At 39.9% G+C, this 26242-nt stretch overlaps 2 protein-coding genes across 3 annotated transcripts; one reads left to right on the forward strand and one right to left on the reverse strand.

Annotated features, from left to right (window-relative positions):
* Positions 1–33: 33 nt before the first annotated feature.
* Positions 34–14333, reverse strand: utp25 (UTP25 small subunit processor component). Of its 2 annotated transcripts, none has more exons than XM_040042813.1 (12): positions 14151–14333; positions 11458–11497; positions 9970–10177; positions 9660–9887; positions 9412–9500; positions 8279–8689; positions 7948–8164; positions 7664–7866; positions 4349–4531; positions 4068–4177; positions 3694–3939; positions 34–511 (listed from the first exon to the last, which is right to left on the reverse strand). In XM_040042813.1, the coding sequence occupies exons 1-12, from the start codon at positions 14249–14251 to the stop codon at positions 256–258; spliced, it is 2292 nt and encodes a 763-aa protein (XP_039898747.1). In that variant the 5' UTR covers positions 14252–14333; the 3' UTR covers positions 34–255. The 2 variants fall into 2 exon arrangements, with proteins under 2 accessions (XP_039898747.1, XP_039898748.1); XM_040042814.1 differs by lacking the exon at positions 14151–14333 and adding an exon at positions 13630–14117.
* A 5414-nt stretch (positions 14334–19747) lies between these two features.
* On the forward strand, positions 19748–24252 carry LOC120740499 (transmembrane protein 151B-like). The gene is made up of 2 exons (XM_040042902.1): positions 19748–19900; positions 21397–24252. Exons 1-2 carry the CDS (start codon positions 19823–19825, stop codon positions 22525–22527), a joined length of 1209 nt encoding a protein of 402 aa, XP_039898836.1. The 5' UTR covers positions 19748–19822; the 3' UTR covers positions 22528–24252.
* The last annotated feature ends 1990 nt before the right edge of the window (positions 24253–26242 follow it).

A 26242-nucleotide genomic window follows, 5' to 3' on the forward strand; every position in this document is an offset into this window, starting at 1 on the left:
GTCACATTTTGCTACGCATGAACTTTAATCAAGTAAAAGATAAGGAAAGTTTTTAATAATAAACATCCAACTCTTCTTATCAGTGACAAGTTAATAATCTCTTTACAAATGAAAGGAATGTTGTTGCAGGAGACCATAAAACAAAGCCAATAAACATGTTTTCTGGTGCATTTGGAAACTTTCCTGATTATTAAGCATGGTAAACACCTATGCTCAATTTACTCCAGTGGTCCTTTTCATATTCATCCAGTGTCATCACACATTTTTGTCTTCCCCTCCCGTGACAAAGAGGTGAACAGCCTTGTTGGAGTTCAGCATCTGTCCTGCTCGCTGTGCTCCGGTGATGGCGGCCAGTTTGTGAGCGTCGTAGCGCGAGTAGAGTGCCGTGCAGGTCCAGCTGGCCTCCTCCCCCTGAGTTGCTGTTGCCAGCATGTTACACACCTCGCTATAGAAGTGTGGGAAGGAGGGCAATCCGTAAAATATCAGGTTCTGGATCCCTTTGATTGTGTACCTAAAAGAAGCATGTCAGAGATCAGACTCTTTTAAACCAAGGACAACATGGTCCATCATCTTCTCATGTTTTTTCCAGCTAAAAACCCTGGCTTTATACTTGGAGGAGCTGACTGTCATCCAATCTGCAAGCTGGATTTCTGATGCTGATGCAAACCAAGCTATGGTAATACAAGGACCAAATTCCCTGCAATAATAGGCCAGTTCCCTTAAAGTCCACAAAACACATGTAGACTGGTTGGATAAACTTCAACACACATTTGAATGGCCTTGAGAAGATAAAGGCCTGGTCCAGTGATGAAAAAAAGCAGTGAAACAGTTTTACCTAGAAAGAAGCCAAACTGAGGGAAGCAACCTGGGTTAGACTAGTAAGATTTAGTAATAAGATTCTATTAAAATGAATAGTCAGCAGCTTGGATACCAAGTTGGTGCTGATCTTTCAAAGGTTTAAAAAACAAAAAACCTGACTAACTACGGACGAGCAATTGAAGTGTTGCTAAAGGCAACGGAAAGTGCATTAAAGTAGTCCAGGTGCTTTATAAAAGCATGACTAAGACATTCGTTTAAAAAAGAAAAAGAAAAAAAAAAGAAGAAGCTTAGAGCCACCAGCAGTGCTTTAAGGGAGCTGACATAGTTTCTCTTTATTGGCACATAAATTACGGTGTCATCTGCAATTAGTCCCATAGGGAAAAAATAAAGAGAGAAGAGAATTGGCCCAAGAATTAAACCCACATTGGACTCCACATGCAAGAGTGGCTGAGGAAGAAGTCGGTCACCAAGACGAGCCGAGAAGGTTCTCTGTGTTTAAACCACCCTCGATGCCTTAGTGTTCTACACGGGACATGAGACTTGTGTGGTTCACAGCGTCAGAAGCATCAGTAAGATTTAAAAGCACAATAATAGTGAAGTCATGCAATTCACAAAAACATGGATGATTTTCAGAACAGACTAGAAAACTTCCAAAATACTGTGAGTGCCTAAAAAGAACTGCCGTTTTAAAAGTACAGTTTTCTCTAAAACTTTAGGTATATATGGCAGTTTTTAAATAAGTCTAAAATTAGAGAAAACCAAAGCATTAGGATTTGTGTTTTCATCGGCAGGAGTACCACAGCTTATTAACATCAGTCTGAACGGCCTATTTATTTTAAACAGTGGTCTGAACGATTGGTCCAATAGTCTTCCAGAGCTCTTTAAAACGGATCAAGGGGAGCAAATTAATGGGACAAGAAACTGGCTAAAGCCGAGTGATTATTTTCTTTAAGCGAGAGGATAGAACTGATATAAACTGTCCTTTATTATCTCCTACAGCAGAGGATATACTAAACCAGTTTCTATAACAAGAAACATTATAAGTACATGCATTGCTGATGCGATTTGACTTTTCAACAGCCTGTTTAACCCCCAGCTGAACTATCACGCCGAACGGATTACACTATCACGCTGGTGTAATAAAATCTTATCAAGGTGTTACCTTGAGAGCATAGATTTATATAAGCTTCCTAAATTGAGATCGTGAGCTGTATTAATTGATCAAAGTGCATTCAAGGATTTAATGTAACTGAATTTGCTTAGTAATAACTGTTGGAGTAGCTGCAACCTTTACTTTAAATAATTTTCATTTCGGATCGGCTGGGATAAGCCATGAATGCAAGGCTCTTTTTTTTTACGTTGCAGTAATTCTAAACAAGGAGGAAATTAGTTGGATAAATCTAGCAGAAAAATTCCTTCATCTTTTCTTTTGAAATATTTAGGAGTTATTCCATGATTAGACATTTATGTGCTCTAAATTACAAAAAAAAGAAAGAAAAGAAGCATCAAAGCAACAACAAGATGAAAACACCTGACAGTACTACAATTCTTCTTCTGACTGCTCCCCTAAGAGGTTACCACAGCAGATAATCTGGCTCCATTTCAGCCCAGCCCAAGAATCCTCTGTTACACCAAACCTCTGCATGTCCTCCTTCACTTTATTCACAATTCTTCTCGAGGTCTTCCTCTTTGCCTCCTGCCTGGCTTCTCCATCCTTTGTCGAATATATCTCATATTCTTTCTCTTCACATTTCCAAACAAGCTCAGCATTGGCTCTCTAACGTTGTTTTCAAACTGAGCTGTCCCTCAGATTACTTATTTCCACTCTTGTCCAGGTCACTCCCAATGAAAATCCTACCATCTTCAGCTCAGCCTCCTGTCTTTTTGTCAGTACCACCACCTCACAAACCACACATCATAGCAGCTCTCACTACCATCTTGTAAAACTTTCCTTTCACTCTGTCTGCTATTCTTCTATCAGGTATTTAAAATCTGCCTGTTCACCTCTTCACCTGTCTCCCCCAGAACAGACTAGAAAACTTCCAAAATCTCCCCCTTATTCACACACACATTCTGTCCTGTCATCTGCAAACATCACAATCTGCAGAGACTCATGCTTGACCCCGTCTGTCAACCTGTTCATCGCCAATGCAAACAACAGGGGGCTCAGAGATGATCCCTGATGCAATCCCACCCCCACATTCATGCCCTGTACCAGGCTCACATACTTCTCTGCCACTTGTGACTTCATCATACAGTACCACAGTTTCTCTCTTGGCAACTTGTCATATGCAGCTATCAGGTGAGTGCAATAAAATGGATTACAAATATATCAGTTATCTGGTGACGTTAACTCTAAAGATTAGTGCCTTTAAAGCCTTCACAGCCGACAGAAGCGACGGTTATAAGTTCTCTTACAGTTGAATCTCTAAAGTTTAGTAAAGCCAAAAGAAAAGTGTTACAAACTGAACAGGTAATAAGAGACCAATTGGTAAAAGCTGGTACAGTCTTGTTATTGAAACTCCCACAACAGGGATGTTTTTTTGGCTTTAGATTGTGACACTTTGAGTGGGTATAAAATTTATTTGGTTGCTGTTTGAAAAAAACAAACAAACAAATAAAAAATCCAAACCAGATCTTAAATGTCTTTTTAAGGCCCCGGAAAACATGCAGATTAAACAAAGCTACATTTTGACCACCCTTTGCACCCTGAGGGTCTTTAACTTAGGAAATTCCCACCATATTTAACATACCAAAGTTATTGTACAAAATAAATCAGATGACTCAGAGGTGGTCAGGTGGGTTTTTTTTCTTCAGATTTGTTTGATTTACTATGGAAAAGGCCCACATGACAGGGCATTACAAAGAACTGACCTCTTGTAGAAGTGAAAGCGCTCCGTAAAGAGCATGAACTGTTTCTCCCCCTTTTGGAAAAAGTGGCGTGCTCGGGACACCTCGGATTTGCTGGAGTACTCGCAGACGCTGGCAAAGTTCATCTCCTCTTTCTTCATGTAGTTACGCAGCCGAACGTAGTCGAAGTAAGACGGGATGTAGATCAGAGTGTGTGACATAACCGAATCCTTGTACTGCGGCAGCACTTTGTCTATAAAGAACTGAAACCTATACACAAAATCGGAGAAAACAACCAATCAGCTGCCAGGAACTATATCGTAGAATGCTGTGAGAGAGAAAAAAAGAGCACTGATGTCAGGAGACAGTTTAGGGTGAAGGTACACGCTGGACTTTACCGAGCATCGTGGTCGATGAAGCTGGCGGAGGAAAACATCTGGAAGACATGAGGCAGCTGGACCAAGACCTGGCAGATGGAACCAGTTTTTGGTATGTTCTTTATGACAATCTGAGCCAAAAAACACACAAAGGAAACAAAAGAATTAGCACCTTAGTTAAAACCAAATCAATATGAACCTGCAGATATTTCCGAGCCTTGTTCTGAAAATGTTACACGATAAAGGGTTTACATCCACCACCTCTCTCTCTCAGCAATAGTAAAGTGTGAAGTGTGGCCTACCTGCCCGCGGTAGTTGGCGCAGTGCTTGGTGAGGATGTTGTTGATCTGTGGGTCCTGAATGGAGCTGAAAACCAGCGTCTGCCTGTAGTGTCGGGCCCAGTTGTTCAGATTCCACATCCTCACTCTGGAAAAGTCGACACCGTGGGAGTCCAGCGGCTGCAGGTTCATGTGCTTCATCACATGCTGGTGACCATAACGGGGAAAAACAAAAGGAAGGAAATAATAACATTATGAGGAATTATGGAAGATAAAAGCTCAGAATTTTCCTGCTATTCATTTAAATCAGATCTGAAAAAATACATTTAGAGGAAGGATGATGAATGAATGATTATTATTGTTATTACATCCAGAGTACTTTGTAAGCAGCATCTGCTAATAGCTGATCCAACATAGTTTTAATGGTACCAACTTGTTAAAATGTTAAATACTAAGGACAGTCACCATGTTTGAATGCTCGACTAGTCATTAAATTAAAAGCAAAACTTTTTTCAACCATTTCCGGAATTACTATGCTACTATGTGCCAGACACTAATAAACAGAAGTGAAGAACACATTAAAAGCATTAAAATGAAAATCAGGGCTTGTATAAAGCTAACATGTCATAACTTTATAACAGCTATACATACTGATTTAAAGTGAGGGTGCAGGGGAAGTTATGCTTAAGAACGGGTGAAAAGGTCTTAGTAAATACTAAATAATGTTGACGCCTATCCCTACATAAAGGCTTAAAAGAAAGCTTAACTCAGCTCATGAATTATTCTACAGGTTGGCATTCTCGTAATCAGGGGCGGAGCGTGGGGGTGGCTTACTGGGCTTAAGCCCGGGTTGTTTTGTCAGAAGCCCGGGGTCTTTTGGAGTGTAATTTTTTCATAGTTAGATGTCTGGCTGACAACTGTATAAAACAAAAAGTACACACAATATTCGAAGCACATAGTGCACACTGTGGGAATTTACGACTGTGCGTGAATCCCCCCTGATATTGGTATGATCCGAGCTCAGGCACTAAGCGACGGAGCCAGGGGGCGGGACAGCTGCTGCCTGTGAGTCCGCTGTTGGAGAAACGGAGCCAGCCATACTAAGGAGAGCCTAAGTTCGACCAGGTACCAAAGGAAATCATTCATACCATACAAATAATGTAAATATGACGGTGAATCACGAAAGATTGATATCAAACTGATCACTTGACCAATATTACGTTACTTGCTCTTCAAGTGAATCAACAAATGGCGAAATGAAAAGCCGAACAAATGCTATTTTTTTTAGAGAGTCTTAGCTTACGTGTGTTTATTTCATATTTTCAGTTGTTACCCTCCCCGACTAAATCGGTTTCAGTTATGTACTGAAATATAAGAATGGACATTAGAGGCTTCTTTCAAAGAAAAAACTCAGGTAAATGTTATCTTATATATTATGCTTTGTATGTTGTTCAGTATATTTCTATGCAAAATAAGAGGGATTTCAGTACACAGCAGGATATTCACAGTTTAAACCAGATATTTACACTTTAGGGAGAAAATATAAAACATTTTTACTGTACAACATCAATTTAGAGTAAACTTTTGTTTTAGATAAATATTGAAATATATTTTGAATTAGTTAAATGTCAGAATAAAGAGAGACAGAGCTGTCTATTTTTATCACTTTCATCAAATGTAGGAGTACATGTACACTAAGTTTATTGTTAATTAATAAGAAACTCCAGAGGATTCCATTCTGAGCTGAAGAAGCTTCTGATAGGTTAGTAGAGTCCATGTGAGTAAACTGGTGGCACACCTGTGGATGCATATAAGGCAAAACACAGAGCCTGTTTCTGTGACATGGGAACATCAAGAGATGTCAACCAAAACACCAGGAACAGAATTGTGGAGCTCCATAAGTGTGGCTCAATTTTGAATACAATTTGGTGCCATTTACAATTAAGAAATACAGATAGTTTCTCTCTTTACTCTTAAAGTTAACAAATATGTTTTTTATATTTATCAATCTAAAAAAATAAACATTTAGTCTGATTTGATGTTACAATAAAAAAGTGTTTGTGTTTTTATCTGAAGAGTACATAAATATCTGGTTTCAACTGTATATTTGATGATTGTCAGCACAAAGAGGGAGAGAGAGGAACAGAGAGGGAGAGAGAGGAACAGAGAGGGAGAGAGAGGAACAGAGAGGGAGAGAGAGGAACAGAGAGGGAGAGAGAGGAACAGAGAGGGAGAGGGAGAATGAGGACAGAACAGAGATGGAACAAGAGCAGGTGAGACACACATGTTAGTCAAATGGTTGTTTACCAAAAGTATCACCGTATCATAGGTCCTCATGTATCTCGTACCTAGTGTTTCTTTTTAGGTTTGGTATTTTTCAAACTCTATATTAAGTTATGCAGGCTTGTTTGCACAACAAGGCTAAACAATTATATAAACTTTTCTCAATGTAAATAGTGGACTTTGGTAGAATTAAAAAAATAAGTGTAGTGCAGGTCTATGATGATTTTTAGTGCTACTATCATCTAGTTCTGATTCTGGTTCTGTCTTGGTTAAATCCTCAGTAGTCCTGATTTTGAACTGTTGTAGTCCTGTTTTAATTCCGGATCAGTTCTTGGTCTGGTTGAATTGGGGTTTAGTCCTCATGTCTTGATACAGCCCTGATTTTGTTCTGTCTTGCTGCTTAATTAAAAAACTAGTTTAAGGTGTCCTGCACATGTGATATATATTCTTCCCTATATGAAGTCATTCTTTTTTGAACAAAACTCAAAACAGAGCCAATTAATCTTTCAGTCATTTCTAACCCCCCCCCCAAAAAAAAAAAAAATCCCACATGCATACTACCCTTTAGGGCTAAGCCCCGGGTGTTTCAAATGTCTGGCTCCGCCTCTGCTCGTAATGGCTTTTGTTTCCTTTATAATCACTCAATTAGGTCTGTAAGCTTTCTGTTTCCATCAAATCTGTAAAAAAACATAATGAACTTCCTCCATTATCACACTGAAGTTTAATTATTACACTGCGCGGATAAGAAACAGGATAAAGCAAGATAATTTTCCAACTAAGATTAAAAAGTACATTTCATCACTCTGGATGGGATTTAAATTGCAGCAGTAATAATAATAATAATAATAATAATAATAATAATAACTCAAATGCACTTTGGACTTTGATTGTGATAAATGAGTACAGCAGGTAGCAGTAAAAGCATGAGTGAAGTAAATCTGGTCAGAATGAGTCTTAAATGAAGCTTTCATCTCATGTTTGCATTTAAAATGCAAACACGTTTGTTGTTTATGCCCAAAATTGCTTCCTAGACAGCAGAGGGCGCTACGTTCTTACCAGCACATGCTCCCAGTTCTGCATGAGGAAGACGTCTGCCTGATCCACCACTAGCAGCTCGATAGAGGACAAGAAATCAAAGTCTCTCTTGCGTTCTCCTTCTGCTCCCAGCACAGTGCGAAGGCCCAGAGGAGACGTGATGATGATGTCGGATGAGTAGAAGGGGGCATAGAGGCGCATGCTGCCCTTCAAAATGGAGACACCTGGAGAGGACAGAGCAGGAGAAGGTCAAAGAGACAAACTCGGGTTTTTAAAGAAGCTAGGGTTCTTTTTTCAGAGCGTACCTATCCTGAAGTGATCGTCCACGTTGCCTGTAAAGATAGCGTTATAGTCGTCTGGTCTCTGCAAATTGGGCGGCTTCTCATCCTCGTCCTCTCCAAATTCTTCCTTGAACTTCTTCTTGTTGCTCACCATCACTTTCTTGCCTTTAGTCTCCAGCAGGCTGATGAGCGTATGGACGACCTGCAGCGCGCTTCCCCGAAATGGAACGAGGATCAGGACCTGACAGATTCATCAGGGCGATGACAGCAGGTTAGCAGATACTCAGCAATACTGATATGTAAGTAAAAAGAACAAGAACAAAAAGAAGAATAAATGAACATTTCTGTGGATTACTTTTGGCCTGGTGAGTCCTTGGTCTCGGAGTTCATCCTGTGGCTCGGCTCCGGCTTTAGTCCGACTCTTCTGCTCTTTCAACTGTGAGTTATGAGCCAGGACCTGAGAATTAGCCTTCAGTACATGGTTAAGCACATGGAGGCAATATGCACTGCGCACATGTGGTCCCTGCTTGACAGGGCATGTCTCCGGGTAGTACAGATCTTTATAGGAGCCCATTAGGGCCAGCAACTCCAGCTGGAGAGGGCTGATCTCTTCGGCCTGCCCTTTATGATTGAACGTCTGGTTCAGATCCCTCCAGCGTGTCTCCACAAGTTTATGGAAAACTGGGAGGTTTGTGTCTGTCTGGGGGCCGATAGGGCCAAACTTCTCCAGGGGATTGGTGCAAAGCAGAGTTCCCAGCTTTGGCCACTAAGAAAGAGAAAGGCAAAGACTGAAACTTTACGTTTTGTAATATGATAAGAGCGGCACTTCAATTTCAACTTTTATATTCCAATTCTTGGGAATATTTCTGGATATTTATATATTAGAGTTATTTGTATTAGAGCTATTCTTTAACGTATTATTTGTATTTTAATTTGTTTGTTAATGTTCTTATTGTCATGGAGCAACTGAGACCACACAACTTCCTCTGGGATTAATAAAGCATTTCTGATTCAGATTTTATGACCTATCATGCTTTTACTTCTTTTATGTGATATATATACACGTATACAATAATGGATGCCAATATTAAACATGCCCAGAACATGTGCAAGTTGCTCCTGTGAGCCAGAACCTCAGTTTTAGGCTTCATATTTTACTTATGGCTCCGTGTGATGTCACTGAGCACAAATACTCTTAACACAATCACCTTAGGCACATGGCTTGGGACTAAAAGCACATAAAGTCCACCCCTCCTTGCTAATCAAACCCTATGTTTTAGAGGTGGAACCAATCAGAAGAAAGTTTGGGGGGGGGGGGGGCTTAAAGGAGAAGGGGCTAACACGGTTTTTGTCAGACAGAGGAATATAAAATGAGGGGCTGCACCAAGGATCAGCAACATAAAGCTACTCTACGACTAAAAAAATGCAGCTGTCGATGAGCATTAGAAGTCTCCTTTAATGAAGATGTATTTAATGAGACTGGTGTACCGTAATCTGAGTCTTTGATTTGCAGCCCGATGTTATCTTCTGCACGTCCTCTTCGTCAAGCTCTGTGTCCAAATGCTGGACAAACATGTCTGTAAACAAAGAGCAAAACTATAAGACACACCATACTCGTATCTAGAGCTGATAAAACAAATGTACAAGAAAACATTTAAAAATCTGTTTTTTAAGATACTAAATAATTCTGCTAAAGAATTCAGGAGATCTTTTTTCCCCTCCAACCCTTTAAGTACCTTTTCTATCTTCGTCCCGTGTTTCCTCCTGTTCCCCTTTTCCCGTGAAGTTGGTCTCCAGACAGAACTGGGACTCATGCTCTTTGTCTACAAACTCATCTCCCGGCTCCTTCCTGTCATCCTCCCCATCTCCTGCTTCCATCAAAGCTTCCTCTCCATCTGCAGGTTCTCCTTCTCCCTTTTCATCTTCATCACCACCCTCACTTCCCTCCTCAGCATCAATCTCATCTGAGATGGAAAAAACACAAACACATTCAGTGAAATCCAAAGTGGTTGTTGAAATAAAGAGCTCTGGAAACAAACAGCTCACCTTCACCAAGAAGCTCCTCCTCTTCTTCCTCCTCCTCCTCCTCCTCATCATCATCTGTGCTGTCCTCCTCTTCGCTCTGAGCTTCACCTCTTGGTTGGCTGAGAGTTGAAAGAAGTTTCTGATAGGCTGTTTTCTGCTCTGGTTCCTCCTCTTCTTCTTCTGGTTCCAGCTCATCGGCCTCTGACTCAGATTGTTCTGGACTTGACGGCTAAAAATTAAAAAAGGTAGCTCATGAATCCATTTATTATCGCTGTGTTGATGCTGTTCACAATTATTGCTGTTCACTGAATGTGGCATCATCGCTTTGTGTATAATAGTGAATACTGAACCTAAATCTAACCTCAAAACTGGATCAAATGTGATGGTTTATGCAAGGATGGGGTGTCATAGATATTAAAAAAAGTATATTACAGATTAATTATTTTAAAAGTAACTATTTATTTACTCACTTTACTGTCTGAAGAAGGTAATTTGATACACGACATTACTTGTTCATTACTTCAGATGACCTGAGATGCTTGGAATGACAAATTAACAATGTAAACCTTAGGCTAAAGCAGCCACTCCCCAAGTCAAGAGTGTGCAGCCCACTTACTCTTGTTAAAAATGCAACAGAAATATTGTATTTCATTAAAACATGTACTCAGAACCCATAAACCACACAGGTTTTAGGTTATACAGTCATATGCGAACACTAACGCAAGTGACCCACCTGCCACTGGGACACAAACTTACTTATTTACTAAATTTAGGTCACAGTAATGTCACAAACTACCACCTCATACTACCAGTTTTGTTTCCCTTTTTATATAAATAAATACATTTATACAAGTCTGTAACTGAACATACTAGTAAGTAATTTCAAACTGAATTTCTGTTATTACTCTGGCCCACCTACAGTTCCTTAGGCAGCCCACCAGGGGGGCCCTAGCCCACCCTTTGGGGATCAGTACTAAAAAGCTTTGATTTTGTTCCGTGGTCTTTCCTGTTACACTTCTTTGAAGACCACCACCTGGAGCGCATGCATAGCTGATCACAAAAAACAGGCAGGCATGCAGCCGTCCGCACGGACCCTCGGGCTTGCCGTGTTACGATAAAACTTAAATCAGTCTAACCTGAGAGGACTCATCAATGTGGAAAGTATAATCGAGGCTTTATTGGGAGACACTCACACAAGACATTAAGTTTTAAAACAAGTCTGACAGCAGCGTTGGTAAAAACGAGCCCAAACTGATAAAATAAGACATTTTTCAATTTCATGTATTAGAGGAGCCAAAACAATAAATACCACCTATTATTACATACTTTAAGTAAAGCATTACAGTGCGATACAATGTAAAAAAGGAAAAACAAAGGCAAAAAATGAAACAGAATTATTTTTCCAAACTGTATTTATAGAATCATATACAGGAAGTCGGGGAGGAAAAGTAGACTTTGACAAGCCACACACTTTTTACAGCACTAAACTGTTTAGGACTTTCTACTCACCAGTTCCATTACTTGAGTTTTTTCAGGTCTTTCATTAACTCTGTAAAAAAAAAAAAGACAGAGAGAAAAAGAGAGAGAAAATTAAATGAAGCTGCTCAGAAAACATATTTGTAAAAATATTGAAATTATTAGGACAAAGTAAAGCTTTGTACTAGTTTTACAACAATGATTAATAATCTGCCACTTATTGTAACCAGTAAGTGCAGTTTATTATATATATATATTAACGCATTGTTCTTTTGGCCTGCACCACTGCATATGTAGATCAGAGATGGCACCAGAGCTGACCCACCAAAGGATAGAATTCAACCCACTGGATGGCTTTCAGAATTACATGTAAAAACTAGGGGTGCAACGATATTCGTATCGATATTGAACCGTTCGATACAGTGCTTTCGGTTCGGTACGCATATGTATCGAACAATACAACATTTGTAATTTATTTTATCAACTTTCCTTCTGACGATGCTGTCTGTGTTGAGCGCTCAGTGAATCTGCGTTCGACTACTCCGCCTAGGCTGCACTGTCGAGTGCAGATCCACTGAGCGCTCAACACAGACAGCATAGTCAGAAGGAAGAGCGCAGGGCAAGCTAGCAAGACAGAAGTTAAGCTCTACTTGCAACATTCAGATCTGGCGTTTGGAATTATTTTGGTTTTCATGTGACGTATGACCCTGAAGGTAAGCGAGTCATGGACTAAAGTAAAACAGTATGTTGGATGTGCCATGTGCCATCTCAATTACATGGGTGGGAACTAGTGTGTTAGCGCAGTTAGCTCGTTAACGTGTTGGCCGTCTAGCCCCATGCACGGGGCGATCGGCGGTAGCTCGTTAACGGAGATTTGCCGTGTTGTGGCGTTAAGGTCATTTCAACGAGATCAACTTGAAAGCACTAGTGGGAACACAACGAATATGACTGCACATTTACGCCGACATCATCCTAGTGCAAAGACAAAAACAACAAGCATGCTACTAACTTTAGCCGAGTCATTTAGACAGCTGTTAGCACATGATTCTCCTTATGCTGCTGAGAATATAGCCCAGAAGAAGCGTATAGTATAGCTTTTATTTTGGAAAGAGACATTTCTCTGTAATAAACTCTCTTTTCCAAAGATGAGTGATTCCTCAATCAGATACAGGGCTTGCAATATTGCTAGCCCGACGTCCCGGGGCTAGCGATTTTTTCAGTCGGGCTACCAAAATCTATCTCTTCCCTGCCCGTCGGGCTATTGTAGGAAGGAAAAATATATGTCAATGCTTTTGCATTCTTTCAGAAATGTAGCTGGGTAATTATGTCATTGGCATTGGTGAGCCACTGTCAATATGTGACATATTGAAATCGCGTTTGAATTTGCGCTTGTTTTTTTGCTTTCACTTTGCAATCGTGCGAACTGTGTATAGAGAGCAACAGCACTGAACTGTGAGTGATGATAATTTGTGCACCAATTCCTCTGACATTGTCTTATTAATCGTTAGCTTACTATGCAAACATGACAAGTGAAATCTCCCGCAGCAAGCTTAAACATGTGAGAGGTTGATCGCGCAGAGAATCGCTGAGCTTATGTGAGTGAGCGTGTAAAAGCAGGATTATATTCAGTTCTGCTGAGCCAAATAAGACAGGTCAGGGTGAAGAAGTGACAGCCAAAGAAAAGCTTACCGCAAAACGGAGAAGTTATGACAAATCAGACTATAAGGCAAAAAGAAAGTGCAGCTTTATGGTTTCATGGACAAAATAATTTCTGTGGCTGCAATATGATGAGCTAAATAACCAGGGCTGCACATAAGTGGTCCGCAGGTGCGCATTCGCTGTCAAAATAAAAAACACGCACAAGGGTTAGGGTTAAATTTAAAAACTGTACTTTTGAGTTAAAATATATATTTATAATTTTAATAAATGACAAATTAAAAAGGCATGAACATTTTTTTGGTATCGAAAAAATATCGAACCGTGACACCAAAGTATCGAACCGAACCGAACCGTGAATTTTGTGTATCGTTGCACCCCTAGTAAAAACAGCAGTCTGACAGCTCCTACAAGATGTGAGCTCCTCCTGCCGTCCGCATGGAGTCTTATTCACAGTTTAGGCAGAAAATAAACGAGGTCATCATTTAGAGCTTTAGCGGTGCTCCACCAGTTTCTAATCACACAGAGGAGCAGATAGCAGTGCTGTACCGGTGCCGATGCCTTTCTGTGGCTCTGTCCAGCTCTCCTTGTGTAACAGCCCATCTCCTGAGCTACCAGTAGAAAAAAGTACCACCAAATGCAAACCTATAGAACGATCAGCCAGGAGGTATTAGAAGCGACGTTGTGCTGTTGTTGCCTCTCCGGCGTACCTGCGTCACTTTCCCCAGGGCAGAAGAAACGGTTCTTACTGAAGTTAAAGTGTTAAAGTGTCCCCTTAAAATGCGCCATTCTTCTTCTCTTGTTTCGGCTTTACTAGGGGCTTAACTCACTGATAGTTTCTAATATTAAAAATCCATATCATCAGGTAAACATCAGCACATTGCCCTCCTTAGAAAAAGTAAATTTAAGCTGTTTGCTACATTTCTGTTTGTACTTTACACCGAGATAATACGGGAAAAACTACAGTTACATTTAAAAAATGGAATGAAAAACTAGAAATTAGCAGCCTTGCTAATATAAAGCAGCTTCTTCCTTTAAACCAGACCGGAAGTTGCTGTCGTTCTGCTTACACATCGTGAAAAGGATGTTCCTCTCCAAACTCCTTCAAGTGCTTCTTCTGTTTTTTGGATAAAGTAGTTAGAAACTGCTTATTTTGTTTTCTTTTGCCCATGTTGACACTCTGGTGCAGGAACACGTGTGAGGTCTGCTTCTTCCTCCTCTTGCTGTGCGCCAGCAGCGGGCGCTTCCTGCCATCTACAGGAGCGGGGTGGAATTACAGGCTGGCGGATCGACATTTAGAGGGAACTTTATGATCCGTATATTTTATTTGGCCACGAATTTGCCCGATCCTTGCATTAGGATCAACATTAGGAAATGCACTCGCTAATGAGTTGCATGAGAAGAATGGAGAAGAACTCAACTAGTACTTATTTTCCTTTGATCCTAGCAACACTTAAATGACTGGAAAGTTGTTTAGTACAATAAAAAAAGCAAAACAAAAAACAAAACCCTCACAAACACCTGATTGATGAAAAACATGGTTAGGTATAAAAACAACCTGCCAGAGAGGCTTTCAGAGGCAAAGATGAGAATTTTGTTACCATTGATAGTTTAAAGACAAGCAGCTACATTCTCAGAAAAATAAAATAAAACTGCAGTTCCTGTTGTGGTCACTTGAGGCTGGCTCGAAAAGTCGGTGAATCGCCACAGATTCTAATTCTAAAATAATCAACTTTGTAGTCGATATAAACATGATTACAGCCGAATACCAATAATAATAATAATAAAAAAAACTAATCCTGGTCTCTGTGGATAGCTTCCCATCTTATTTAATAATAACATAACATAAAAAAAACCTCACCATCTTCAAATCAAATCAGTTTATTTCTATAGCACATTTTAAAAGATTAGTGTAGATCAAAGTGCTTCACAATAATACTGCAAAGCGGGCAGAAACAAGAAACAAATAGTACAATTGCAATTAAAATGTACAATTACATGGTGTAGTGCAGGCCAAGTGAAAGTCAAACTAATTTGCTTCAAAAGCTAAGTTGAACAGGTGGGCTTTTACAATTGAAACAATTGAATAGATTCCGATGTACGGATATCAACTAGGAGATTATTCCAGAGTCTAGATGCAGGAATAGCAAAGGCACGGTCACCTCTGGCTTTTAAACGAGACCTTGGTTGTATTAGGAGCAGTTGGCTGGAGGATCTTTGTGCTCTTTTTGGGTTATACAGGTCAAGGAGATCAGTTAAGTACCCACTAGCTAACTTGATGGTGGTAAGGCTTAAAGTTTTGCCTCTGGCTCTGTTCATTACTTTGTGTGACTTAACTGAACCTACTGTGTTTTACTCTGACAAATAAATTAGCCTGCTGCAAAGTGCAGAGGTTGCAAAAAGTTGGAAATAAAACTAGGACAAGACACAAAGGAAAAGTCAACCTTCAAAATAAAACACGAAGTAACTAAAAGGCAAACAACACTGAAACTGAAAACAAAGAAACACAACAAAACAAGCTATCACAACAAGAACCAAAATACAAAGCAATAACCTTCCACACTGACTGAAAGGACACACAGTGTATTTATGAGCATGTCATGATTTGTCATGACTCCCACTGCTGACTTGTATCAGTGGAAGCGTGAGTTACAATACAGTGGTCCTTTTCCAGGTGTAGGGAGAGAGAGGAGACAGGGGTTAATCCTAGTGGTCCAGATTTTTCCAAGAAAATATTTATGAGATGAATTGAAAGAGTGAGCTTACTGAGGTTCCAGCGGAGAGGCTCTCTGGAGAACCACCAGCCGTCATGCCATTTGTTCTTTCTTCATCTTGATCATGTCTACATGCCTAAATGCACTGAGCTGCTGCCATGTGATTAGCTGATTGGATATTTGTGAGCAGTTGAACAGATGCATATAATAAAGTGGCCAACACAGAAAAGAACAATCTGCCTACTTTGGTTTTCGAGTCTGCGCTCTCGTGATAACCTCGGGGTCAGACAAACAAAACGGGGGCCACAGATAAGGTCACCGGAGGTTGTCTGGTGTTTCCTGGGTAATTCATCCTTGTTGCTGGCCCAGTGGACCATAAAGGATCACACACTTCTGTAGCTGTTTGAAAACTAACCTTGATTATTTATTGAACATGGTAATATCAGTTTACTGTTTACCTGTTTTAGCGGTTACCATGGCAGAAGCTCATTAATTATTAACCATTTGGGTGTCTAGTTTTTGTACTCAGCTCATTTTGACACATCAATGAGGATATTATTGTTTGATAATTGCGCAGCACTGAGAGAGCGCGTCTGGCTTTTCTGAATGGGATGTAAAACATGTGAGACATTCTTGTATTTCAATGGAGAGGCCAAAACTGAAACAGGAGAACGAGAAGGCTGGGAAAACAGTCAGGTTTAGAGTAGCGTCTGCCAACAGTGGCCGGGTCTTGGCGGAGGTGTTCAAGGATGAGAGAGCCTGGTGCAGCTCGGTGGAGGACTCGGTGGAGGACTCGGTGGAGTCTGACTCGACCAGCAGCCCAGAGGCAGAGCAGCAGGGTGGCTCTCTCCCCACCAGCGAGGCCAACCGCCACCTGAACGGTTTGGTGGTGGAAGCAGCCGCGGACGAGAACGGCTGTGAACCCGATGACCTGCTTTTGTACGCCAGTGCCAAGAGAGAGATGCTGTTTAGCAACAAGCGGATCAATATCTGCAGCAAGAATGGGACCGTGAGAGGAGTGAGGAACAAAGTGAGCGCAGGCCAAGTGCTTTTCAACAACCTCTCCAACATGTACTCCGTAAGTAGCTGAGTGCATCATCAGAAACAATTTTAAATAAAGCTTTATCCTCTTTTATTAACATGTATGAAGTCAGACTGAAAGGTTATGGAATATATCTGATCATGAAGAGATTTTCATGCACTCATAACCCTTATTTACTTTTCCTTTTAGGGTTCCCTTCGTCACCAGAAAAGGAGACCCTGGGAAAAGCAGTGAACAGCGTGGGATTTCACACCGTGGGCACATCAGGGAGGAGCAGTCCTGAGGAAGAAGATTGTCTTACAGCTTTGCCTCCACCCTGAATCCCTTTCAGTGACTTCTGTTTCTTCACGTGACGTGGAGTCATTCATGATCCCAGCCTCATATTTACATGTGCCTTCAGGATATTTTTGACCACAAATATTTTGGATTTGACTTCTTGTACTACTTTTCACAGCTGTTTATGGGCAACTAGGAAACTAAACTGGATAGAGTTAATATATGTACAGACATTGAACACTACAGACGTTTATTTTATTGCAATTGGGAATTTATTGGCGTTTATTTCATTACAACTTGTTGAAAGTAACAACCTGTCCACATATGATTCTATCAAACAAATCTTAAGTTTTAAAAGTTTTCTGGTTTACTGACAGAGAACAGATGTTTTGTGTGAAGAAACAAAGAAGGATTGTCCAATTAAATGTGATTTTGTTCATACAATTTCATTTTTAACTCCTTTTTGCATTGAAAATGGAAAAAGTGATTGTTGAGGATTAAAAGAAAGTTTTAGTAGAGATTGATGCTTTGTTTGAATCCACCCTGTGGCCTTTCTTTGCGTGTTCTCCCCGAGTCTCTGTGGGTTATTGACTGTAGGCGTGATAGTGAAGATGGTTCTATGTCTCTGTCTTAGCCCTGCGGCAGACTGGCGACCTGTCCAGGGACCCCACATGCCTTCGAATCGAATATGAGCAGAATAAAATGGATGGATGAACAGCCCTTCAAAAATGTTCCACAATTTTCCGACATGTGCTTCATGTGTTTCAGTGCAGATTTAAACCAAACAGCTGATAAACAATTTTACTCACTGCTCTGGGATTTAGAGAGTTTCTGAGAAGTAAATTGTATTTTTTAAATTGTGAGTTTATTTGTGCCCTAGAATCTGACATGATTTTGATATTTCATGGAGTCTTTCATGAATGAAAAGGTCTTTTCTGTTTGTAAAGATTTTGCATTCATTTCTAGATTGAATGTGCTTCATATCATCTCTGAGACCAGATTCACACAAATACAGTGAACTGTAAATATAAAAGCCTTTATAATAGTTAAATGCATTTTCATACTGCAGGTTTTATGCTTGACAGTTTCTGGAAACCCTTGTTAACTAGATTTATTTTGGACTTATCAAGATTTTTGAAAACATTTGACATAATATATCATTTGCAACATAACTGATGTTACTGGTGGAATTCATGTTTAAAATTAAACAGGCAAATCAGTAAAAATGTATCTTTTACCAACTCTTTGTACTTCACTGTTCAGCAGGAAAACTTCTAGAGTTTCCAGACACAAAGAAACATGACTGTCAAAAATAACACAGGAGGTAACTAAACACAAAGGAAATGTTAAGAAAATTAAGAGTCTAAAATAAGTAACCTAAAGCAGAATCCTAACTGAAATAAGCTGAAAGTTTCAACCAAAAAATAAATATTAAATAATAAAATAATTAACAAAAATCCACAAATTGAAGAAACCTAAAACTTTTTTGTGGCTTTGTGTTTTTGTGGGTTTTATACTTTTGCTGATGTAACAGACTCTTTAATAAAGATGAAAACATGACTATAAATATCCAGAGGGCTGATCAGGGAATAGAAACAGAAGAGGAGGAAATAAAACCCAAAAGAAGCGAGAAGAGGAAACTATCAATATGAAAAAAGGAAATAACCAAACAAGGAGACATGAAACAAACATTCTAAATATTAATGAACTATTTCAGGAGGGAACATGGCAGGAAAACACCATACAGACCTACACAGGGAGAAGACAAAACGAGCTTTGTTATAATGGTGGAAAACAAAAACACAGAAATCTGAAATTCACAGGATCAAAACCCAATATAACAAAACTGGAAAATCATAAAGTTAAAAACAGGAAACAAAGACTTGATGATGTCTTAAACTCACTAGCAGAATGATAATAAATTTAAAAAATGAGTTTTTAAAAAAAGAACTCAAATGTATTAAGAATGAAAAACTCTCAAACAACACAAAAGCCCAAGACCGTGACTAAAAACCCTGAATCCATGAATCCAAAAACTTTAAAAAAAATAAAAAAATAAAAAAATAAAAAATCCTCCACAACGGCACTGAAATGAAAAGTCATGAATATGGAACAAAACCCTGGGACCATGACACCTTGACCAAGCGGATGAGCCGGCACATCGACAAGGAACCTTTAAGTGATTACTCAGTTAAAGCGAAAATCTCTGTTTTTCCTTCCCTGCATTGAAAATCAGCGGAGCTGCACATTTTAAGACTCGCTTATGGTCGGACTTTCCCTTTAAGTGATTTATGCAACAGCATCTCCCGGTACCTCAGTCTACCTCAGTCAGCACCATGGACAGCGACCCCGCCAGCTCTGCGGCCGCCTCCTGCGCACCCAGCGGGCCCCGAGGGGCAGGGCACGCTCCTTCAGTAACGACGACCAGCTAATATCTCCCATCATGTTACTGCGGCACTGACAGCTGAACCGTAGAAAGCAGGATGCGGGATTTCCCATAGAAACACCCTCGCGTATTGTTTTTCTTGTCTTAACCCGTTTCCCAGCAGCTGGAAGGTACAGATGCTCTTTTTTGGCCTGTAAATGCCTCTAAACGACAGCAGATGTGACGAGTCTCATTTGAGGGTCGCTGTGGAGCAAAGGTGGTGAAATCTCTCGCTCTTCCTCCTCCTTCACGCCCTGTCATCACTACCAGTAGCTGCCCAGCACCATGTCTTCTCCACCATCGGCTGCGACAGCGAGTGAAAGCAGCACCACCACCGTTTTCGAGGAGGACACCAGAGAGGAGGTAGAATTTTCTGGCAATCCTTTTTTTTCTTTTTCTTTTTTCTTACTCTCTCTGTGTTGCTGATTTTTATTGTGTCCGTGCGCGTGCTGTGCGTGCTGTGACACGCTGCAGGTGGATGATCTGACAGGTGTCATCGGTGTAAACTTGGACACGGGAGTGCGTGAGGCAGTGGCGATTCACTCTGCTTATCCTCCTGTTTATTTAGTTTTCCACTTAAGTTTCAATTTTATTTATTAATTTGTTCATTTTATTCAAAACATGTTTTAAGTAATGTTTTCTCACAGCTTCTCGTTTTTATGAATTCTTTTTGAGATATAGAAATAAAGGAAATGAGAGAAAATGTAGATCAAAAAGGGTAAACGTGAATACTTTTAATTTCCTATTTTGTTTTTTACGAAAAGAATTACAAAACAACTGACAGCATATTAATGTCTGTTCTCTTCAACCAAATTAATGTCTGCTTTTATGTATGTTAACTTTAAATCATAGTTTTACTACTCAAATTGAGCCATTTTTGTCCTCCATACCATGAAACTTGTCTTTACAGCAAGTACATATAGAAATACTTGTCATGTTCCTCATTTGAAACATGAAGTTTAGAGTTTTTTGAACTTTGAATTCTTCATTATTAATCTCTGTTTTTTTTTCTTACATTGTAGGATTATTGTGTTTTACTGTAGTAACGCCTCTGTGGCCAATTTCATTCTTTTCTAGTTTGTGTTTAGAGTCATGTTTGAGTCTTTGCTTGTTCCAGACTTCCTCTTCATCCTCTTGTATATTTTTGCCAAGTCTATTCTTCTTGGCTTTTGTGCCTTGCTTTTTAGTTTTTCTTTACCTTTACTATTCACACAGGACCACGCTGAAGTTTGTTTTTTTGCTTAATTTTGATTGGCTTTTAAAAAAAATTATATCTCATTGTTTTCACTGCCTTAATGAATTGTAAACCTACAAGGATTTCTGTTTTTTTCCTGTATTTTCTGTGCTATATAAATAAAATCGCCTTTATTTTTCTTACCTCGTTATCTAGATTCTGTTAACATGTGCCCAGTTTCCCCCCCAGCTGTGCTCACTTCCCCTGATTAGCCCTGATTAGTGTTTTTACCCTGTAAGATACCATTGCATTACTCTGGCCAGACTGTTGTTAAGTTTGTTTGAACTTTGGACTTTTGAAGTTTGCCTACCATGCCTGGAGTAAAAGTAGGTTTTACATCTGCCAGACTCATAATCCCGCATTTCAGTCCTAAACTCTGCAATGTTGTGCAGTCTGAATGAAAATACAAACTGTTCTTTAAAAAAGCAAACCTTCTCCTTCCAAAGTTGCATAATGCAGGCTGGATTAGTATTTGCAAAATGCTGAATTTTGTCCACGGGACCTGAGGACTTGTACAATACACCATGAGATTGTGGATACTAAGAGTTTATGTGGTTATAGGATTATAAATATGTCCTGATCAGTTTTTAAAATGTTTCTTCTTATGTGTGCTTTCACTCAACAGCAAAGACCGCTGAAGCAATCTCTAAGCAAGTCCTTATGTCGGGAGAGTTTCTGGAAATGCTTCCTCCTGTCCGTTCTCATGTATGGCTGCATGGGAGCCATGGTTTGGTGTCACATCACCAAAGTGACCCGTTTCACCTTCGACAGTGCCTTAAAAGGAAAATCCAAGATGTACCATGACAGCCCCTGTTCTGATGGCTACATCTACATCCCCTTGGCCCTACTGGGCATGCTCTATTTAGTCTACCTGTTGGAGTGCTGGCACTGTCATGTGAAGAATGAGTTGCTGCACAAAATGGACGTGGAGGGCATCTATGAGCACATCAAGAAGATGCAGCAGGCTAAGCCCTGCATCTGGTGGAAGGCCTTCAGCTATCACTATGTGCGCCGAACTCGACAAGTCACGCGCTACCGCCGTTATACTTGCACCCAGGTTTACCATGAGCGCCTCGACACCCACGTGGCAGAAGCAGAATTTGACTACAGCCACTGTGGTGTCAAAGATGTTTCCAAACAGCTGCTGGGCTTGGAGAAGTCTGTGCTTACAAAGATGCGCTTCACCAAGTGCTTCAGTTTCGCCAACGTAGAGTCCGAGAATTCTTATCTCACACAAAGGGCGAGGTTTTTCACCGACAACGAGGGCCTGGATGACTACATGGAAGCCAGAGAAGACATGAATCTGAAGAACAATGACCTGAAGGAGTATGTCTTGGTGCTCTGTGACCCAAAGCACCACCCTTGGTATCTGTCCCACTACGTCTTCTGGTTTGCCTCCTTCCTCACGTTCTCCTGGCCTCTCAGAGTCTTCACGGAGTATCGCACTGCATACGTCCACTATCGCGTTGAGAAGGTCTTCGGGCACGATTACCGACCTGTGTCGCCATGTGTTGATCGACGATACTGGTGTCGTATCCCTCGAGTTAAAAGCACTGATGTTACAGAACTGGAGTGGCACATTTGCTCCAACCAGCAGCTGCTTACCCAGAGGCTGACCTCATGGATCTGGCCCAGCGACCGTCCAACTTCAGCGAGATTCATCAGAACTGTGAGCGCTGCCACAGAGTCATCATCTGATCCTCAGTGTTCTTTAGAAGCCCCCTCAGCATCTGCACTTGTGCCAACATTCCTTTAAAGGATCCCAACATCACCAGAAAAAGAAATGCTGGAAAAAAGCAGTAACCATTACTGGGTTTCAGACAGTGTGGTCATCAGGGAGGAGGAGCCCCAAAGGTGAAGACTTTGTTGTAGTTTTGTCTCCGTCAAGAATCCTTTTCTGTGATTTTTGTTTCTTTAGCCTTCAGGTGACCTGTGTGGAGTCATTTATGACCCCAGCCTTATATTTATATGTGCCTTTGTGATATTTTTGACCATAGAACTATTTCTTGCCATGATTTTTTCCACCTTCTTCTTATTTTATCGTTATAGGCTTTGATTTTATTGTAGTTTGTGACTTGTTGGTAATAATGTCATATTTACGAGTTCAATTTTGACCATTATTATTTTTAGATATTTTAGTAATCTGGGAATTTTGAGTGTTTCTGCTGAAAGAATCATATAACACATTAACACGCAGATTGAGTTTGAGCCCGGGAGTAACAAAAGATGAAAAACAAACCTCCTGACTGTGATAATTTCACTGTAATTTGTCGGTGATCAAAGTATTATTGAGTCACCATTTCATAGTTCGGTGTTAAATGATACATAATCTGCTTAAAAGTATATTACATATACTTACATACATATTTTTCTAGTGTTATTGAAACAAAGAAAATTGGTTTTGTGAGAAAAATCATAGGATTGTCTAAATAAAATGTCATTTTATTTGTGCAACTCCTCTTTGCAGTGAAAATAGTAATAGACGAGTTGATTGAGAGTTAAAATGAAGACTATTTTACTAAAGACTGATGCACAGTTACATTTATTCAGTATCAAGTAAGGAAATAATGTACTGCAATGCTGTTATCAGTGCATTAAAGTACATTTTAATAGCACATTTAGTCATTTAGTAACACCACAACCCTTCCAAATGACCCATAAGATTTTCCAACATCCTGCTGAACTGATGTTCTCCTCGTTTCAGTAAAGAGAAATTAGAACCAAACAGCTGAACAGGCAGCTTTAGATCATACATGACACAAACATTACTTTTGTTGTGAGTTGTAAGTTTAATTGTGACCCAGAATGTGATATAATTTTGATGTTTCATGTATCCCAATTATGTGAAGAAATGTGCTTTTTGGTAATAATGCCAGCATTAAATGTGCTTCATATCATGTATGACACATGACTCGCACACAGGATGAGCTCTACTTACAAATATCTTTATTAGACATAAAGAAATAAGAGTTTTCATGCAGTAGATTTGATGCTTGATGGTTTCTGGAAACTTTTGCTCCCGTGTTCACTACATTTCTTGAACGCTTATTGAGGTTCTGGAAAACATTTTACACATTGTATAACAGATGTAACATTAGTAATGTGACTGATGGTATTCATGTTTAAATTTAAATATGTAAATCAATAATAAAAAGTATTTTATTTTTACCATTTCTCTTTGATGACTCCAGAATAGAACAAAGAAACAGAAGTGAAAATAAAAGTGGGGAAAAACCACATCAAAAAGACATAAATTAGTTAAACAGAAAAAAGAAGTGCCCTAGTAAAGATAAATTTAATGAAGCTGAATATACAAAAGTTGAGAAAAGCTACAAATGGAACTAATTTCTTTTCAAAGAATGTTTAATGTTTAGAGGGTCCTGGAAAAAAGTAGGTATACACTTATATATATACATATACATAGTAGGTTATCTACAAAGAACAATGATTAAAAATACACAGAATAATAGTGAAACATGACACAGAGGGAAACAATCACAAAGGAGGCAAAAGGCGGACACAACTACACACAGTAAAACAAGTAAATCAAGAAATAACCAAAGGAAAAATGAGACTGGACGAATAAACAGACACAGACACACTAAGGAAACAGAGGGTGTTTCAGTCTGTATAATAAAATCTACCTCATAACCCAGAATTAGAAAACCAAGACAAGGACCCAAAACACAACATCAGAAAACATCAGGTTGAATGTAGAAGTTAGGAGCCAAATACAAACACAGAAAGCAGAATATTTGTTTAACAAAAAAAAAAAAAAATCACTAATCCAAGCCAATTATAGGTTAGAAAGAGGAGGGGAACAAGACACAGGTGAGGATAATCAGACAGAGAGACACAGGGGAAAACGGTCAAAGTATAACAGGAAATGAAATAATTAGATATGAAGCATGTTGGAACTGTAATTAGGTCAAGTTGACAACTTCAAATACTGGAGTTTAATATCCCCAAACAACACAAAAACTAAAACACATCAACAGAATAACCATAAAAACAAAGCAGGAACCCAACTCAATTCAATTTTATTTATACAGAGACAAATCACCACAGGAGTTGCCTCAAGGCACTTTATATTGCAATGTTGACCATACAATAATACAACAGCGAAAACCCCAACAATCACATGACTCCCTATGAGCAAGCGCATTGGTGACAGTGGTAAGGAAAAACCCCTGTTTAACAGGAAGAAACCTCCAGCAGAAGTAGGCAGAGGGGCGGCCATCTGACCGGTTTGGGTGAGGGGAGGAAGACAGGATAAAAGACATGCAGTGGAAGAGAGCCAGAGATTAATAACAAGTATGATTCAATGCAGAGAGGTCTGTTAACACATAGTGAGTGAGAAAGGTGACTAAAGAAGAAGCACTCACTGCATGGGACTCCCCCAGCAGCCTACACCTATTGCAGCATAACTAAGGGAGGAGTCAAGGTCACCTGATCCAGCCCCAAAAATTAAAGTTTTAAGCCTTTGGAGATTGTGTCTGTCTCCTGAATCCAAACTGGAAGCTGGTTCCACAGAAGAGGGGCGTGAAAGCTTAAGGCTCTGCCTCCAATTCTACTTTTAAATACTTTAGGAACAACAAGCAAGCCTGCAGTTTGGAGGTCAAGGCAATGCAAACCAGGGCAAGTATCTTGTTAGAGGGCATATTACTAAGATTTTCAGGGCCAAGTACAATAACCTCAGTTTTAACTGAATTTATAAGCAGAAAATTAGTGGTCATCCAGGTCTTAGTGTCTTTAAGACATTCCTGCAGTTTAACAATTTGGGGTGTGTTACTTGGCTTCATGGATAGATAAAGTCGGGTGTCATCTGCATAGCAGTGCAAATGTATACTGTCTTCTAATGATACTGTTTATGTAAACATAATTATACATGGTTCCCTTAGGCAGTATCATCAACAAACAACAAATCAACAAACAGGAGAATCCAAAACTTCAATAAAATCAAAAGTCATTCATATTAAGTAACCAGAGATCATGACGTCACAACAACACTACGAACAATTAAGCCGTCCAAAGAAAACCGTTGGTTAAGCCTAAAGAGTGACCAGATTACTTTGTTAAAGTAAAAAGTAACTTTATTTTTGCTCCATATGTTGATAATCAGTGAGGCGGCACATTTTAGGTCGGACTTTCCCTTTAAGTGATTTATGCAACAGCATCTCCCGGTACCTCAGTCTACCTCAGTCAGCACCATGGACAGCGACCCCGCCAGCTCTGCGGCCGCCTCCTGCGCACCCAGCGGACCCCGAGGGGCAGGGCACGCTCCTTCAGTAACGACGACCAGCTAATACAGCACATCTCCCATCATGTTACTGCGGCACTGACAGCTGAACCGTAGACAGCAGGAGGTGGGAGTTCCTGTAGAAACACCCTCGCGTATCGATTTTCGTTTCTTACGGAAGGTACAGATGCTCTTATTTTGTCTTTCACCGATCAGCCGGTCCCCGTCGGCT

The sequence above is a fragment of the Simochromis diagramma genome, unplaced genomic scaffold (assembly GCF_900408965.1).
Source record: "Simochromis diagramma unplaced genomic scaffold, fSimDia1.1 OVJJ01000304.1, whole genome shotgun sequence".
Taxonomy (NCBI): Eukaryota; Metazoa; Chordata; class Actinopteri; order Cichliformes; family Cichlidae; genus Simochromis; species Simochromis diagramma.

What these genes read in the sequence shown, in the direction of transcription:
- LOC120740499 (XM_040042902.1), top strand. Translation starts at nt 19,823, where the DNA reads ATGTCTTCTCCACCATCGGCTGCGACAGCGAGTGAAAGCAGCACCACC. An exon ending in AGGAGGACACCAGAGAGGAG is followed by an intron (nt 19,901 to 21,396) that starts GTAGAATTTTCT and finishes TTCACTCAACAG; the next exon opens with CAAAGACCGCTGAAGCAATC.
- utp25 (XM_040042813.1), bottom strand. Translation starts at nt 14,251, where the DNA reads ATGGGCAAAAGAAAACAAAATAAGCAGTTTCTAACTACTTTATCCAAA. An exon ending in GGACGATCACTTCAGGATAG is followed by an intron (nt 7,867 to 7,947) that starts GTACGCTCTGAA and finishes TGTCCTCTCCAG; the next exon opens with GTGTCTCCATTTTGAAGGGC. An exon ending in TTCATCGACCACGATGCTCG is followed by an intron (nt 3,940 to 4,067) that starts GTAAAGTCCAGC and finishes TTTTGTGTATAG; the next exon opens with GTTTCAGTTCTTTATAGACA.